Below are 15,647 nucleotides of genomic sequence, written 5' to 3'. Positions count from 1 at the left end.
TCAAGACGCCATGGCTTAGTCCACAGAGACCTCCTCCCAGCCACCGCCGCCCCAGCAGCCGAGGAGAAAGCCCACAAGGAATCAAAAGTGACATCTGACAGGAATTGCGCCAAAACCTCCATTTGAGCCAACACAGGAGTAGGGTCCCCATGATCCTGAAGACAGTCAAACAGCCTCTCGAAATCCTTGAGCAGGACCTGTGACGCATAGGCCGCATAAGTGCTAGCACGCACCCCAAAGTGAGAAGCGGCATAAGAACGCTTGAGTGCAGATTCCACCTTACGCTCCACCGGATCAGACAGGGAAGCCTCCTCCGAAGATAAAGAGGAAGAGGAGGAAGCCATAGAAGACAAAAGAGAATTGACCTTCGGAATCGCAGGAAACTGGGAATCAAAGTCCGCCAGGCGATATCGCTTCCCCAGGAATCGCGGAATACCCTGCTTATCCACCTCCAGCCACTCTTTCGTGAGGATATCCTTCAGGACATCATGGAAGGGGAGGTCATCCACCACAGAGGAACTATACTGTGCGTAAAACCCATCTTCAGACAGGGTTTTAGGGTCAAACCCAAGCACCTCTCGAATATGCACCAGCATGTCCGAAAAAACCTTGCCCTGGATGTACTTTCCCTTAGGGGAATTGTCCAGTTCATCCTCATCATCCTTAGCCCGCTTAGCCGCAGGCTCAAGCAGCGCAGACTGGACCGCAGAATCAATCAAGTCACGCAAATCAGCTCTAGAAATCTGCAAGACGTCGTCCTCCTGTAGATCCTGAACATTATGCTGCTTGGAAACAGCCTTAGCCGGCACAGGAGAAGAAGCCCCCTCACTCATGGTGACAAAAACCCAGAAGCAACCAAACAGGAAATCACCACAACAAAGGAAGTGCCCAGCAACCTCCAATAAATACTGCCCCCAATCAACCAATCACGCAAAGGTGTGTTGAACAATGAAATAAAAGAGGGCAGCCCTGACGTCTCCACCCACAGCCACAAGTCAAAAAGAGAATGGCCGCGGGGGCCAGACGCTGCGATAGTGCAGCAGCGCCGGAACGACCCGAGGACAGGACACCATTAAAACTCCCCGCCCCAGCCCAGCACATGAGCGGGGAGCGTACCTGACCCCAGAACAGGAGCCCGGTGACCGGAAACCGGAGCGGCCGAGCCGTGCAATACAACATGAAAACAACAGTTTCAATGAAAACACAGATGAAAAACTCACGGAACCGCCACCAAGGGAAACTGGATCCAGGGACCGGAACCGGGAGCACCAGCGTTCCGACAGCCGTCGGAGCAGAAAAAAACAGGCATGGCGGTAGGTGGGCGGGGCTTATGTAGTAAAGAAATACTGGCGTTGTGATTGGCTGGGTGGTGGCAGGACTGCCTCACGTTGTTAGGACTGGGACGGGGAGGACCCATGAGGGGGTAATGAAGAGTCCGAGACAGAGAACACTTGCAGTTGAAAAATAAAATGTGCTGTGTACTGTAAAAATATTCAATGTGTAGCAGGTATGCCCATGACTTTAGGTTTGAGAAGGGTATCCCAAAATTACTGCTGAGCAGCATAAACGTTCTAAGAGAAACAAACACACAAAGCCATTGTTTTACAAGATTCCATCTTTATGTAAAAAGTATCTAAAAAGGTACTCAGTCACCCAGATTTGCAAATAATTTAATGCAATTTGTACAAAAGCAGCCAACATACTTCGAAAAGGAAATATTTTTTTAAATCCCTCCAAAACCATTGACAGTGGTAGGGCATTTGCAGAAACATGTTTTGGGGTAACAGGTGTGTTTTGCATGGTGTCAAAAGACAAGAGGCAGTAGAAAGTTCAACAACAGACAGCATCATTTACTTGATCGAAGGGTATAACGTTAGGAGATTAAATCATCATTTCTCCTGCTATGACTGCACTGTGTGGCCCAAAGAAAATCCACAAGTGGCAGATTAAATTTCCAGCCAAACTGCAAATGAGGATAGCAGTGAGGGGCTGGACATTCATAATTAGGGAAGTGGAAACAACCAACACCAGGGCGCCGAAAACATGGATCACATCTCAAAAACACCACTGACCGCATAGTGTGGGTATTTCAGGTCAGATTTAGAGAGTTAACTTTCATAAAAATATTCATGTCCTGTTCACCATTCTCATGTGATTTATATTAACGTTTGTAGAGACTACTGGACCCAATGGTGAAGCCTCCACCAAGTCTGCCCTAAGGTGGTGAGGATGACGCAGAAAATGTCAGTCCAGCTGCTCAATTCAGGATACTACATTTAGTGGAGCCACCTTCATGGAAGACCACCATGCCGGTCATCACAGAAAGCCTTGCAAGTATCCCTAAGGAATTGAGATCAAACTCCCAGCATCAGAGACACTAGTAATTTGGGTGCCAACATTTGATGGTGGCAGTTTACAGCATGCCATACAGCCACGGTGCAAATGCAGTCACAGAATTACATCCACAGCGAAGTGGCTTTTGCGATAGCAAGAAGCTGAACGGAATCGAACCTGGTAAACTGAAGGCCCATCTGTTTGAGCCTCAAATGATGCCCCTGGTTCTGCTCCATTTACCAGATGACAACTAAAACCAACTGACAGAAAAGAATTGCCATTTAGGTTTGTGTACCATATACTTATACCTGCAGTTTACTAAAGCACAGAACAATTCATTTGGTGCAATTGACAGAAAGTATGCTCTCAGAAGAGCAGCATACTGAAAATAGCACATAATAAATTAATAATTTTGATTACTTCTTTGGTGTGCGGAAGACTTGCATAAGGTTCATTTGAGATTTTTTTCATTGTGTTAATATATCATTTTCAAAAAATATGATCTTGCTGCAGAGTTTTGTATAAGCAACAGGACTCATGAGGATATCCCAGAAATGAATTGCTAAGGTGTATTGTGCACACACCAGATGTAACTAACCAGGCGTATGAACGCAGGTCCAACTAATCCAGCCTCAGCATCATTGGACAAGAAGGATAATTTCAATTTGCATAGCGCCTTTCAACTGAGAAGAAAACTGTGGACATCAGATCCCAAGCCCTACTGGCAAAGACAACCTGGCCCGCGGGGACATGAATAGAAATGTTCAGACTCAGCATATTGTTGTTTAGGCCCAGAGGAAAGATCTTGACACTAAAGTTCATTCATAGTCCCATTTCACCCCTCATGATGGCGCCACAGAAAAGTTCCAACGATCGGACTGGTTAGTCAACTGCTCAGGAGGAGCCCAGTCATTTCTTTATTGCACTTTTTGGAAAGTTTTGCCTAATGCATGGATGTCATGGGAGATCAAGCAACTGAGCCAGCAGCATGAAAATGACCGGCTAACTCACATGATCACCAAGGTGCCTGCTAACCATTAACACCAAAGCACCACAAGGTCAGAGACTCACTAGCAACCTATAAGGTGGAGGCAGTGACTGCACAGAGTGCAGCCTTTTTAAATCTACTAATACATGAGGGGGACATTCAACATTCTCCAGACACCAACTATCATTTAGCAAATCGTCGGAGGACAGAGACAGGCGTATTCTGGATCTAGTAAGGGATTGGAAGGCAGGCCGCTGAGGACACCGCATGATTTCACAAAGCAAGTCTAAGTACTCTGTCTTCTGATCGTAGCATGGGCTATCACCTAACAGTGGCTACCAAAACCGTACCTACAGCAGATTGCTGGCTAAAACAGAATAAGTTAATTTACATTAAAGAGTTCTTGAAGTCTACCAAAGCTGTTGTCAGAATCCAGCAGTCAATATAGATGGTGTACACAGAAGCTGAAGCGATAGCTTTGAATAGTTCCACCAGATAATGGATCTGGTAAAACACTCCTTAATGGATGACCTGGTTGCCAACATCAAACAATGAGTGATCTGAAGAACATCAGGTAATGAAGGGGACTCTTTGCCACCAGAAGGAATGTATCAGCTGAGGATGTGTCAACATTTGCAGGTCTACAATATGGCACCGTCTTCCACAGAAATGACAACCAGTTTCAATCAGAGGTTATGCAAAGGAGACCATCAAACTGCAGCAGGCACGCAGACTGAGACGATTCAAAAAGGTCCTTGCCGATATCTGACCAGAACACAAGGCCTATTTTCAGGTCCCTAAAGGCATAATCTTGTAGTGAGACTGTATCTCACTCAGCAAAATCAACTGCTTCTGATCATGTTTAACTAGAGAATGGCCAGCAGCAATGCATGTTGCATCACGCTGTGGCATAATTGTTGTCTTAACTTAGGGTAGTCGTACACACATGTGTTAACATGGTTCTGGTGGAAAACCATTCCCCTGGGGAAACACCGTAATTATACCTGTCATATAAAGCAATCACAATAAGGGTGGGGCGGGTGAGAACTTGCTAAGATTTTCTTGAACTGCTCAAGGTCTGAGAGAGGGTTTGCAATCTGGGCATTCATACCCATGCACTTTGTGAACTCCATGGAGCTCCTGCATCAAAACGAATCACAGTGAACTGATCATTGCTTTGACCTAGCTCGAACCTAGAAGCTTTCTATGGGGTCATCAGAGACCTGGATAGGGCACAAAATCAGACCGTTCTTCTTTTCAACCCGGGCAGTGTTTGCGTGACTCCATTCTAAGGTGAGCAGTTGACATACACAACACCATCTTCACAATGTCCTTATTGCAGGCTGTAATGAATCTGCCTTTGGGCTGTGTGTGCGAGGCATGGATCAACGATTTATTTGATCCATGAATGTTCTAGTTTGTAAGTCATATCTTAGTCCAGATGCTGGTCATCCAAAGGCAAAATGGCCATCCTCTTCCTTGGCTTAGGCCAAGTCCACGAGCAACAGAGAAGCAACCAGACTACAAAGGAACCCACAAGTTACCATGGCAACAGCACACAATGCAACACAAATCCAGACCTGCGCCTCTTCTGATCCAAATTCAATGTCAGAATATGAAGACCTCACCATTGGTGGTACAACAAGCTGTACAAATGTTCCCAGAGCCCGCATTACAGGGCATAGCATGCCCTGCAACCATCTCACAATCACTGACCACTCTTTCATAAGACTGGGTCTACCATGACAGACTTGAAGCCTGGCAGCCCTCTTCAGCCAGGGCTTCGGAACAGAAATGAGGAAAGACAGGAAGGATAAAAACCAGCGACGAAGCTACCATACAAAACCATACCATCAGCAGAACAGGATTCCCAGGGCACAAGCTGCCACCCCAAGGATCGTCCCCAGCTAAAGCAGGGCTTTCCTTGGAGCTCTCTGATCTTGCGCTTCAGGGTTAGAGTTTAAGTAGGGCACACTTAAGCAAGAATGCAAATAAACCCCCATATCAAATTAGGCTTACAGCAGGATCATGAAATCAGCTTTCAAAAGAAAAATGAGATTATGTCACTGAAAAGAAAAGTGAGAAACCGAGGTTAAAGTAGCATTTTCATCAGCACCCTCTCTAGTGGAACTCTTGAGATGGTTTGAGGGAGTCAATGGATACAGGCTTCTGGTTTCCGCAGCAGGTTTGTGGTTGTTTATTGAATGGGTGACAACGCTGCCAATCCCTCTGCTCCCAGTCGGTGCAGGGGCACACCCTATAGCCCATGTCTTGTCCCTCTGCCACTTTTACTCTTCCCACTTTGCCCTTTTAGTTGAATCTCGCCTTCACTGTTCTGCAACCTGATTTCCGATGTTGGCGTCTGTGCCGCTTCCCTGCCCTAATCTATGGCAGCCTGTGCAGCGTGGCTGCCAAGGTGTACTATATCTGCCCTCAGAATCTGCAGGACAATGAAGGGCTGTTTGTAGGCATCTGTAAATGGGCAGAAGTGCAGCATCAATGTACATGCTTAGTGGGTTTCAATAGAACTCTGCTAGTTCAATGAGGTACTTAGGAAAAAGGCAGGTGATAAAACATCAAGTCTTTCTTTTTATCGGGGTCGATGCTGATCGGTGTCCTGCGTTGATTACTGCACAGATGTACCACCAGGTTCCCAGTATTTAACCTGTTGTTAAACAATGGAAACCAGAACAAGTTGTGTGGGAGATTTTCAACACTGAAAGTCAGAAAGCCAAGTGGGAATTTCCTCTATGAGTGGACATTGTTAATTGAGCCTGAGAGGGCATAATTCACTTCATGAGAAATTACAGAAAGCACTTATAGTACACACACAAGAAAACAGGACCCATCAATAACCAACACAAGAATACATATTCCTAAAACAGTGGTCAATAAGAAGAGACAATCGGTTAAAGACAATGGTTAGCCAGGGATTCTTAAAAGACCAGTGGAGGTAAGATCGACAGGTTGCACACAATAAAAATAGAAAACTTTTTTTAATGGTCTTCACCTGATTTCAAGGATAAATTACTTAAGATGCTCTAAATGCTGGCGTCTGAAGAACTGGGAAATAAAGAAAATTGTGCTTCTGAAATCAAAAATAAGAAATCAAATATCAACAAAATCAAAGTCCTCCTACGCAAGACTGATTCTAATCAGACATGTACGTAATCATTGCATTATTCCCTTCACACTAGGTTTCTGTAATAATTTTGCTCTTTTCCTTGCTACCAGTTTGTCTGCCGCAATGCTCAACTGCAAGATGGATCCAGGCCCCATGGAGTTTGAAAACCAGACACCACCAGGAGGCTTGGGAACAAGCAGTGTGTAGGCCCTCACAGATCTCAAGCAAGAGTCTACATTCAAAAGTCTGAGCTAGACAGGAAGACAACATGCTTTATAGGTCAATACTCCAAATACAGGAGAGGAAAAGGGACTCATTATTGGTTTCAGCAGAGGGTTGTGAAGAGGCCCCGCGGCGCATCCGAGGTCATACAGAGGCAATGGACTAGATGAGACCACTGCTATGTGACTTCGTAAAGCCCCTGCTTCATTAGACAGTTCAGAGGTCTGGATGTAATGAGCCTCAAGGTTCCAGGAACTTGCGTCAAGTAGATCAAAAGGGGAGGCAGATGAAAAGGGGGGGCTTCAATGCAAGGGCCAAACGAGGGATCCAGGGTGCAATACATCACCGCACAGAGATGCGGCTATCCTGGTAATAAAGCATCTTGTCCTTACTCATGGTGATCACAGCAACTGCGGCATGTATGGAGATAAAAAAGAACAAGGTCCTTTATCTCATCCATCATGATCATGGGCCACTGAGGCATGGAGGAAAACATCTTTGTAAGAAAATATGCTGGTCTTACTCATACATATTGATCATAGTTACTGACGTATGAATGGCGGCATCATTGAACGAAAGCATGTTTGTCCTTCTCATCCACAATGGTAATGGCCACGTAGGTTCGGAAACATCCTTGTAAGGAAGCGCTCATTCTTCTATTGCAGAACGGTCACATCCATTGGACATGAATTGAGAAGGCACAAGTCAACGATCCGGTGAAGACGTTCCTTCCATTAGACCAATGCTGGATTTCGATACCTTATGCCATCAGTGTGGCCTTCCCGAAAAAGGTTGACCCATCCGAATCTTGAAGATGCCTGCGTGCCATTGGTCACCTTGCTAGCTGACAATTGTGTAGCTCAACAGTCACAGTGTTTTGATGGCCAGTTATAAAAAAACGCTTCCCATTGTTGCCCCCTCCCTTTCTTCCTGACCCCTTTCCTGTGTCCAGATCTGTTAGGGGTCCACGAAGGAGACCATTATATAGCGCGTGCCACTTGTGGTCGGAAGGCCCTCGTGATAGTGAGTCAGGCGGCCCGGGTGCATTAGGGACCAGCCTTTCCTGGGCGATTCCACTGTACAGTTGTATCGAAGGAAACGGCACCCACCACCCTGAAAAATAAATACATAAATGAATCAAATCTCATTTCCTTCCAAAACCCAATAATGTCACATCGACCAGTAAGACATTTCGACCCACAACCCTATCTGAAACATATTATTACAACTTATTTCCTGAGTGTTGAGGTTAAATTACTTTGGGGTGAGTACATGGATGAATACTGCAGCAAACTAACCCTGGCCAAAATCTTAACATTCACACAAATTAATTCCCAGACTATGCTCTACCGAAACACATTTTTAATGTAAGAAAGTGTATGGAGGCACCTAAAACATGCTAGGCATATGGTATTTATATTCAATAGTAATTCCTTTATTACATTTTCAAATTCCTCTGTAAATTAAAATTTCCCAAAAATTGGTCATTATATTAAATCCATTTTTGCCAGCACGTGGTTCCTAAATTTTGACTTTGCCCCTACAGTCTGTCGAACAATGGCAGCCTGCTTGGAATCTTATCACAGGTATATTAGCTTGAAGCTTTTTTCCATGTTCTTGAAATTTTCCCTTGGGTGATTACCTATGTTGTATGGGCTTAAAACAGCGATTATGAGAATTGTTAAAAACGTGCTGGATGAACCTATAAAATTCTGGATTTAAATTTGATAGCTTTTTAAAAACAATTGGAATTGCAAGGTGTAGGAAAGTGCCCTTTTCGACATGGTCACCCCCAATTTTTGCCTGGTATTTGATATAAATTTGACCAAAAGTGCATTGGGTTCCTGCTATCCAGGTCCCCAGTGCCAGATCGCTTTCTCTAAAACTGTACAATTGTTCCCCCAATTGACAATACCTTTAGCACCCCTGTAAGTCCCTAGTAAATGGTACCCCAGGTACCTAGGGCAAGGGTACTAAGGAGGGTCCTCAAGGGCTGCAGCATATATTGTGCCACCCTAAGGGACCCCTCCCCTATCTCATGCAGTCTGCCATTGCAGGCGGTGTGTCTTGGTGCAGACAAAAGTGAAAACACAACATAGCACACATCCCTGTGTGCCACACCTTCAGACACTGCATGCTATATAGATCAGTCACCCCCACAGCAGACCTCATAGCCCTAAGGCAGAGTGCACTATACTACATGTGTGGACTTATCTGCATGAGCAGATATGCCCCTGTGCTGGCCAGTTTAATTACTGGCCACGAAAGTGACTAGGGAAGCCATTTTAAATACATGTGCTTGACACTGGTGTAAAACAAGCTGTGGGTACCGTGTAGGGTTTTAAAGTGTACAAGAAATGGTGGCACCTATGCTGGTAACGGTGAGTAAGGGTAAAAACAAAAAGATAAGAACGGTGCAACACGGGCAAAGGAGACCCGAAAACCTCTGTAGGGGTTGGCAAGGGCCCAACACAATAGATACAACACAAGTCCTGTGCACACGATATAATGAGTTAATCATGCAGGTTGTTTTTTAGATGAAGAATAAAGAGCGCAAATCATAAGTAATGAGACAAGGTAGACACATGTGAATAGTTTCTTTTAGATTTATTAGGCCTTCCTGTTCTGGAAGGGTGATTTCAACACAAAAAACAACCAGCCGACACGTGTTTCGTCAAGCGAGCCATGCGCTCATGACTCTTCAGGGCTGTAGGCGGTGTGAGTGTAACAGGTTTAGGTAGCCGGTGTTAATTCCAACCCGGCATCTACACTGTTGAGAAACACCACGGTTCCATCCACATCGGTATCTGCATCCAGATTGCCCAACTAACGACGGATGTACCCGCCCGTTGTTCTACTTTCCTGTGAACTTTCACCAATAATCCCTGTCATTTTACCTGTTTATGCCGGGTTGGAATTAACACCGGCTACCTAAACCTGTTACACTCACACCGCCTACAGCCCTGAAGAGTCACGAGCGAATGGCTCGCTTGACGAAACACGTGTCGGCTGGTTGCTTTTTGTGTTAAAATCACCCTTCTAGAACAGGAAGGCCTAATACATCTGAAAGAAACTATTCACATGTGTCTACCTTGTCTCATTACTTATGATTTGCGGTCTTTATTCTTCATCTAAAAAAAACCTGCATGATTAACTCATTATACCGTGTGCACAGGACTTGTGTTGTAACTGGTGTAAAACAAGTTCCCCAGCTACATGATGGCTTCACTGAACCCAAAGCTGTTGGGTATCAACATTTTGTATTATTAAAGATGTCAGGAACAACGCCTTCTCCGGTACAGGATGTTTTACAACCCCTACAGGAGGATGACCTGTAAATTAGCATTCCAAGGTAGGGAGCTTCAAAACAGCCTTTGGTATGTAGATCTCGCTTCTCTCAAAGGTGATACCACCCCACCCTTACCAGTGCCCATTTAGCCTTGACTAGCGGGAAAATTGGTAGTCAGAGAGGCATGTTCACCATCAGGCTAGTTCATTCCCTAAGGTGGGCTACCATCTTTGTGATGACAGAAATAGGAACTCTGAGACAGGCTTCTGCCTACTTCCCACAGGAAGTGGTCTAGGGGACGTAGTGACCCCAGAGGTAAGTTCTCTACACTTCCCTAACACCCTTAAATCTAGTATTTAGGGGAGCCCCTGGCACTAGGAAATCAAATCCTGACAACCTGAAAGAAGAAGACGGACACTGAAGAGTCGCAAAAGCAAGAACAGAAGACCAGCATTTGACTTGGTGCCAACCCTGGTGGCCTGCTTGCTGTCCTGGACAATTGTGCCAAAGACGACTCGTCCTGTACCTGTGCCTCTAAAAGCCTGGGAGGACTACCAGCCTTCACCCAAGTACTCCCGTGGAGCAGCAGAGCTGCCTTAGGACATATCTGCACCCGGCTTCCCCAGCCCGAGGAGAAGAGGTCCAAAGGTGCCCCCACGTCCCCAAGAATCATGAGACCGGAGCCCTCTTGTTGATTCAGCTGGACTGGTCCCCCGGTCCAGACTTGTAGCCTCTTTTTGTCCTGACCGATCCCCATTACCTTCAATGGGGCACCTGACGCTGTATTGCACCTCTGCACCCGGCCTCCCCAGTGCTGCCCGAGGTGACCTATTGGTGCTGCCTTGAACCCTGCCCCATAGAAGTCCGAAAGATTGGTCCTGTAGGTCGCTAAGTAGTATCTGTCTTCCCTCCATAGGCTAATATCACCACTCCCGAATTTGCACTAAGTGTGGACTTTTAAAAACTGTAAATATTTACAACTCGAAACATACTTACCTGATTGGGATTATCTTGGTGCCTCAATTCGTATAAAGATACGTTATTTTTATATATATCAGTGCAACCTCCTTTTTGAGTGGTGTGTATAATTTATAGACTGTGTGCATGCAGCAAAAGTCTAACACTCCTCTCTGATAAACCTAAGGTTGCTCGGCCACACTATCCCCTCTTTTTGGTGTACTATATAAAGAGCCCGCTATCTACACAATCAAACTGGAAACTTAATAAGGTAAGCTCTATTAAATTTCAGTTCAGTATAGATTCATAACAAGAACTGGGGCCACCATACCCTTACTTCCATTAACAGCAATACACAGAGGAGTAGAGATATGACAGTGAGTGCACCATGTGTGAGCACTGGGCCAAATTACTGTAATTACTTCACTTCTCCCTATCCTCACTTCTGTCATGACAAATGTTGCTGATGGAGTTAAGCTGTGGGCTGCTCAATGTTGAGACTTGCTCACATTTTATCAATACCAATTCACAAATTTACAAATTGTTAATCTGGGAAAGATTGCCATAACCAGACTCCACAAGCTTTCACACTAAGTCAAGCTGATGTGTGCATCACTCTGAATGCATGAAAATGTGCTAAAGAATGTGTTACTTAGGTCACACTCAGTGTAAAGGTTATATAAAAGACTAGCGTGATGAGTGCACAGAGTTCAAGGGGCAATCTGTGTGATGGATCCCACATAACTACCTATTTACCATCTCCAAGAATTAATCGTGTTCAGCCTTTCGAACCGGACCTTAAAAATTGTCACATTGAAGAAATCTACTCAAGAAGTAGTACTTTGTGTCTAAAGAAAATTACAGTGTCATTCATTAACTGTTCATCCTGAAACTGTTGAAATCAGCAAATCTAGGACCAGGACACTGACTATCCTTCTCTGTTAAAATACAGACTAGCCAGAAGGGTGATCTTTTTGCCTTCACTTGGGTTCTCCACCAAGGAATGAACCAGATTCTACATTTCTAATGAGAATGATTCTACAAAGAATTAAAAGACTTTCAAAGCTATTTCAATTCCAAACTGCATCAGACAATAAGCACAAAATGACAAAAATTACCAGAAATATGAAGAATACATGAAAAATATTGGCATCTTCATAAACAGCATGTCTACGTGTCCTCCTATCACAGTGGAGAAAACTAAAAAAATACTGAGGAATAACTATGGCAACCTTCCAAGATTAGCAGAGTATGAACAAAATGGCTAGCACCTAATACAGTTGAAAGTGTAAAAGGTTAATACTGTTTAGAATGAGTATTAGGTACTGTAAAGCAGCTGTATTGGACTTAATAACAGCAGTTGGCCTAGAAGGCCTGTGTAAATCAGTTACTTTCCTAAAATGACCATTAACGATTCAGCATGAACACAGTTTCAACTTACACGCATAAATCTATGGCTGAGGGCAATGATGGTTAAGATAGTGAGTTAAAAGGCAACGTTCCAATTGTATCTAGATTGAACAGAATACAATATGAAATTTGTGATACAGGTCTCACTTTGTGAGTTACCTTGTCTTCAGCTAATTAACTAGTAACTTTTATAATCATTTTAGTCATGTTTGTCTTGTATTTTAACAAAAAACAAATAATAAAGTGGTGTTTTTATGACTCTTTAAATCAAAATTAAAAAACAATAATTCAACAGAATAGTTAGTGAACCTGGACAAAACTGTCTGCCACTTGGGGCGCTGCAAGTAAAAGGTTTACAGTGAACTCCAGAAAAGTCCAACACTAAGGAATTATCATGCTAGCCTCAAATGTTACTTAAATGTAAACATCCTGTGCGTAGTGTATAGTGCTGTAGATTCACATGCTCTGCATACCCTGCCACCTAGTGTTGGCCTCTGACGCTTATACGTTGTTTCTGTTCGAAGAAGTCTTTTGCGTCACAAGGTTTGTCGAGCCTCCTCCTTAGGCTGGCATAGCGCATGGCACGGACTCCATGTTAGATTGTTTTTCGACCGGCAGGTGAGAGTAGGATGGAGGGGTTGAAAGAGCATGGTGCACATGTGAAATATTAAAGGTTTGTGTATAGGCAGAAGAGATCTGCAACCTGAAAGCTCTGCGAAGGAGGGAGGGCACATGAGAATTTACAGCATTACATGCTACGAACAGATGCTTACTGGGTAAGTAACATTTTTTGTTCATAGCGTGTTGCTGTAGGTACACATGCTCTGCATACCATGTAAAGCAGTACCTCTAAGTGGTAGTTAGCGTGTGGATGGGGTAGATGTCTGTAACAGAGTCTGTAGGACTGTTTGACCAACTACAGCTTGCTATCTAAGCCGAATATCCACACAGTAGTGTTTCAGTAAATGTATGCAGGGTTGATCAGGTAGCTGCTTTGCAGATGTCAGCTAGTAGACTATTGCCAAGGAAGGCCATGGTAGCAGCCTTCTTACGTGTAGAGAAACTTGTTTTGCTTGTTGGTAGCAAGTCTGGATGCCCTTCACTATCCACCTAGCAATTGCTGCTTTTGAAATAGGCTGACCTTTCTGGTGGTTGCTAAAGGATACAAACAGCTCGTCTGTCTTGCGAAAAGGTTTAGTTCTGTCAATGTAGTAAATGAGAGCCTGTTTGACATCAAAAGCGTGGAGGGCTCTATCTGCCACTATTTCTGGATTTGGGAAATAGAATGGAAGTTCTATAGTTTGGTTAAGGTGAAATGGAAAAATCACCTTAGCAAAAACTTAGGGTTAGTATAAAGCATTGCCGCCCTTTGGTTGCAAACCTGAACGTAAGGTTCCTGTAGCGGGCTTGCAATTCATTCATTTGCAGCTGAGGGAAGTTACTGCGGCTAGAAATGCTACTTTCCAGAAAATATACTGGAGCGGGTAGGAATATAGGGGCTTGATAGAGGGCCCCATGAGTATAGAAACTACTATATTGAGATTCTACTCAGGCTGGAGGCACCCTTTGGAGAGGACTCTTAAGAAGTTCAATAAAAGGTTTCACAACTGGTATGCAAAAACGGGAAGAGTGTTCTCTGTTCTGCATACAAGTGGATATGACTGCTAAGTGAAGTCAAATGGAGGTGTACGCAAACCCAGAATCTTTAGATGAAGGAGGAAGTAAATAATACCTTGGATTGATGCTTTTAGGGGATCCAGGTGCTTTGAGATACAGTAATTAACAAATCTTTTCCACTTGGCTGCAAACCATGCTCATGTAGTCAGTCTGCAGGCTTCCTTTAGCATGTCAATGCACTCCTGTGGGGGCTGTAGGTATCCAAATTCTAGGACCTTGTGTCAAATCGCTAGGTTGAGCTGTTTGGGATCTGGGTGAGAAGGTTCAGCCTGTTGGTAAGCTTTTTGTGAAGGTTGATGAAAAGCAGAGCCAAGTAACAGTGCTGTCTGGCCAACTAGGATGAGTGTTTGGGATGTTTGCTGCATGTTGTACATCACTAGTAGAAGAAGCGGGAGAGGCAGAAAAGTATCGAGAGATATCCCTTATCAGTTCATCCATGGTGTATTGTACATGGCCTGTGAATGGCATCCAGATGATGTAATTATGTGTATGTCACAGAGAATGTAGAAACAGTAGAGGATGTGATGTTTTGGAATTGAGAGTAGTCCCCCAGCGACAGAAGTAAATATGGAGAACAACAGGATTGAGTTCCCATTCGTGGACTTGTTGGTGAGCCCTGCTGAGCAGGTTTGCTAGTTCGTTGTCCACCCCCAAAAGACACTCTGCCATCAGATACTCCTCCATCAGCTGCTGACCCACGCACACAAGGCTCTACACAACCAAGGACCCGCCTACATTAACCATTGATAAGACGACGCTTCGCCTCCTTTTTACTTGCCCATACTCCACAGATCTATCGAAGAAGAAGTGGAGGATGCTCTTTCTCCCACATCGCTGCAAAGACTTGGAACAGTCTCCCCACGCACATGCAGACACCATAAGCTCACTTCCGGAATTCCGAATGGCCCCCAAGTCCTGGCTGTTCTAATAAGCCTCAGGGGCCTGCAAGCGCCTGAAAACCCTATTGAGCGATTAGCCCTGTTTTTTAAATACCGATTGATTGTTTGAGGTGAATGCGATGGCAAGGTGTCCAAAAGCAAATTGAGATAGTTGAGAGTGGCAGAGTGAGTAGGTTTTGCATTGCTTTTGTAGGTAGTACCTCGGCTATGTTGTCTGTTCAGATTAATACTACCTTGCCATGAATCTGTGGGAGAATGGCTTTGAGGGCAAGTTGGAATCCTGAGAGCTCGAGGTAGTTGGTATTCCTGGTGTTGCGGGGTCCACAATGCCTGTACTGCTGTGTGATTGAAGTGTGGCCCCCAATCCAAGTTGTTATGTGTACATGGTAATGGACAACTGCTGTATTGGGTCTTGAAAAGGGCGGCCCTGAAATAGGTCATTGCTATTCCACCACTGCACAGAGCAATGCACACTAGCCATCGCCAACACTAGATCCTCCATGCGACCCTCCGCTTGGAACCACTGGGCTGAAAGGCACTATTGAAACGGGAGCATGTGTAGTCTGTCATGGGGCATTATGGCGATGCAGGATGCCACCATGCCCAGGTGGTGCATTACTGTTCTGACTGGGAGAGGATGATTCAGGTGAAAAAGAGTGATAAGCTGCTGAAAAGCAGAGACCCTTTGTTGACTGGGGTAGGCTTTGCCTGTAAGTGAGTTTAGGGCTAACCCTATGAAGGCTTGAA

General features: G+C 44.6%; 1 protein-coding gene across 1 annotated transcript in view; it reads right to left on the bottom strand.

The window, feature by feature from the left end:
- Nucleotides 1–1,597: 1,597 nt before the first annotated feature.
- PLOD3 (procollagen-lysine,2-oxoglutarate 5-dioxygenase 3) overlaps nt 1,598–15,647 on the bottom strand; it is a 347,896-nt gene continuing 333,846 nt past the window's right edge. Inside the window, exon 19 of the mRNA XM_078669457.1 lies at nt 1,598–7,781. Within this exon, the coding sequence (XP_078525583.1) occupies nt 7,626–7,781 (156 nt within the window). The 3' untranslated portion in view covers nt 1,598–7,625. The remainder of the gene's footprint in view (nt 7,782–15,647) is intronic.

The sequence above is a fragment of the Lissotriton helveticus genome, chromosome 12 (genome assembly GCF_964261635.1).
Source record: "Lissotriton helveticus chromosome 12, aLisHel1.1, whole genome shotgun sequence".
NCBI lineage: Eukaryota > Metazoa > Chordata > Amphibia > Caudata > Salamandridae > Lissotriton > Lissotriton helveticus.
The sequence above is the reverse complement of the archived record's forward strand: the minus strand, read 5'-3'. Positions and strand labels throughout refer to the sequence as shown.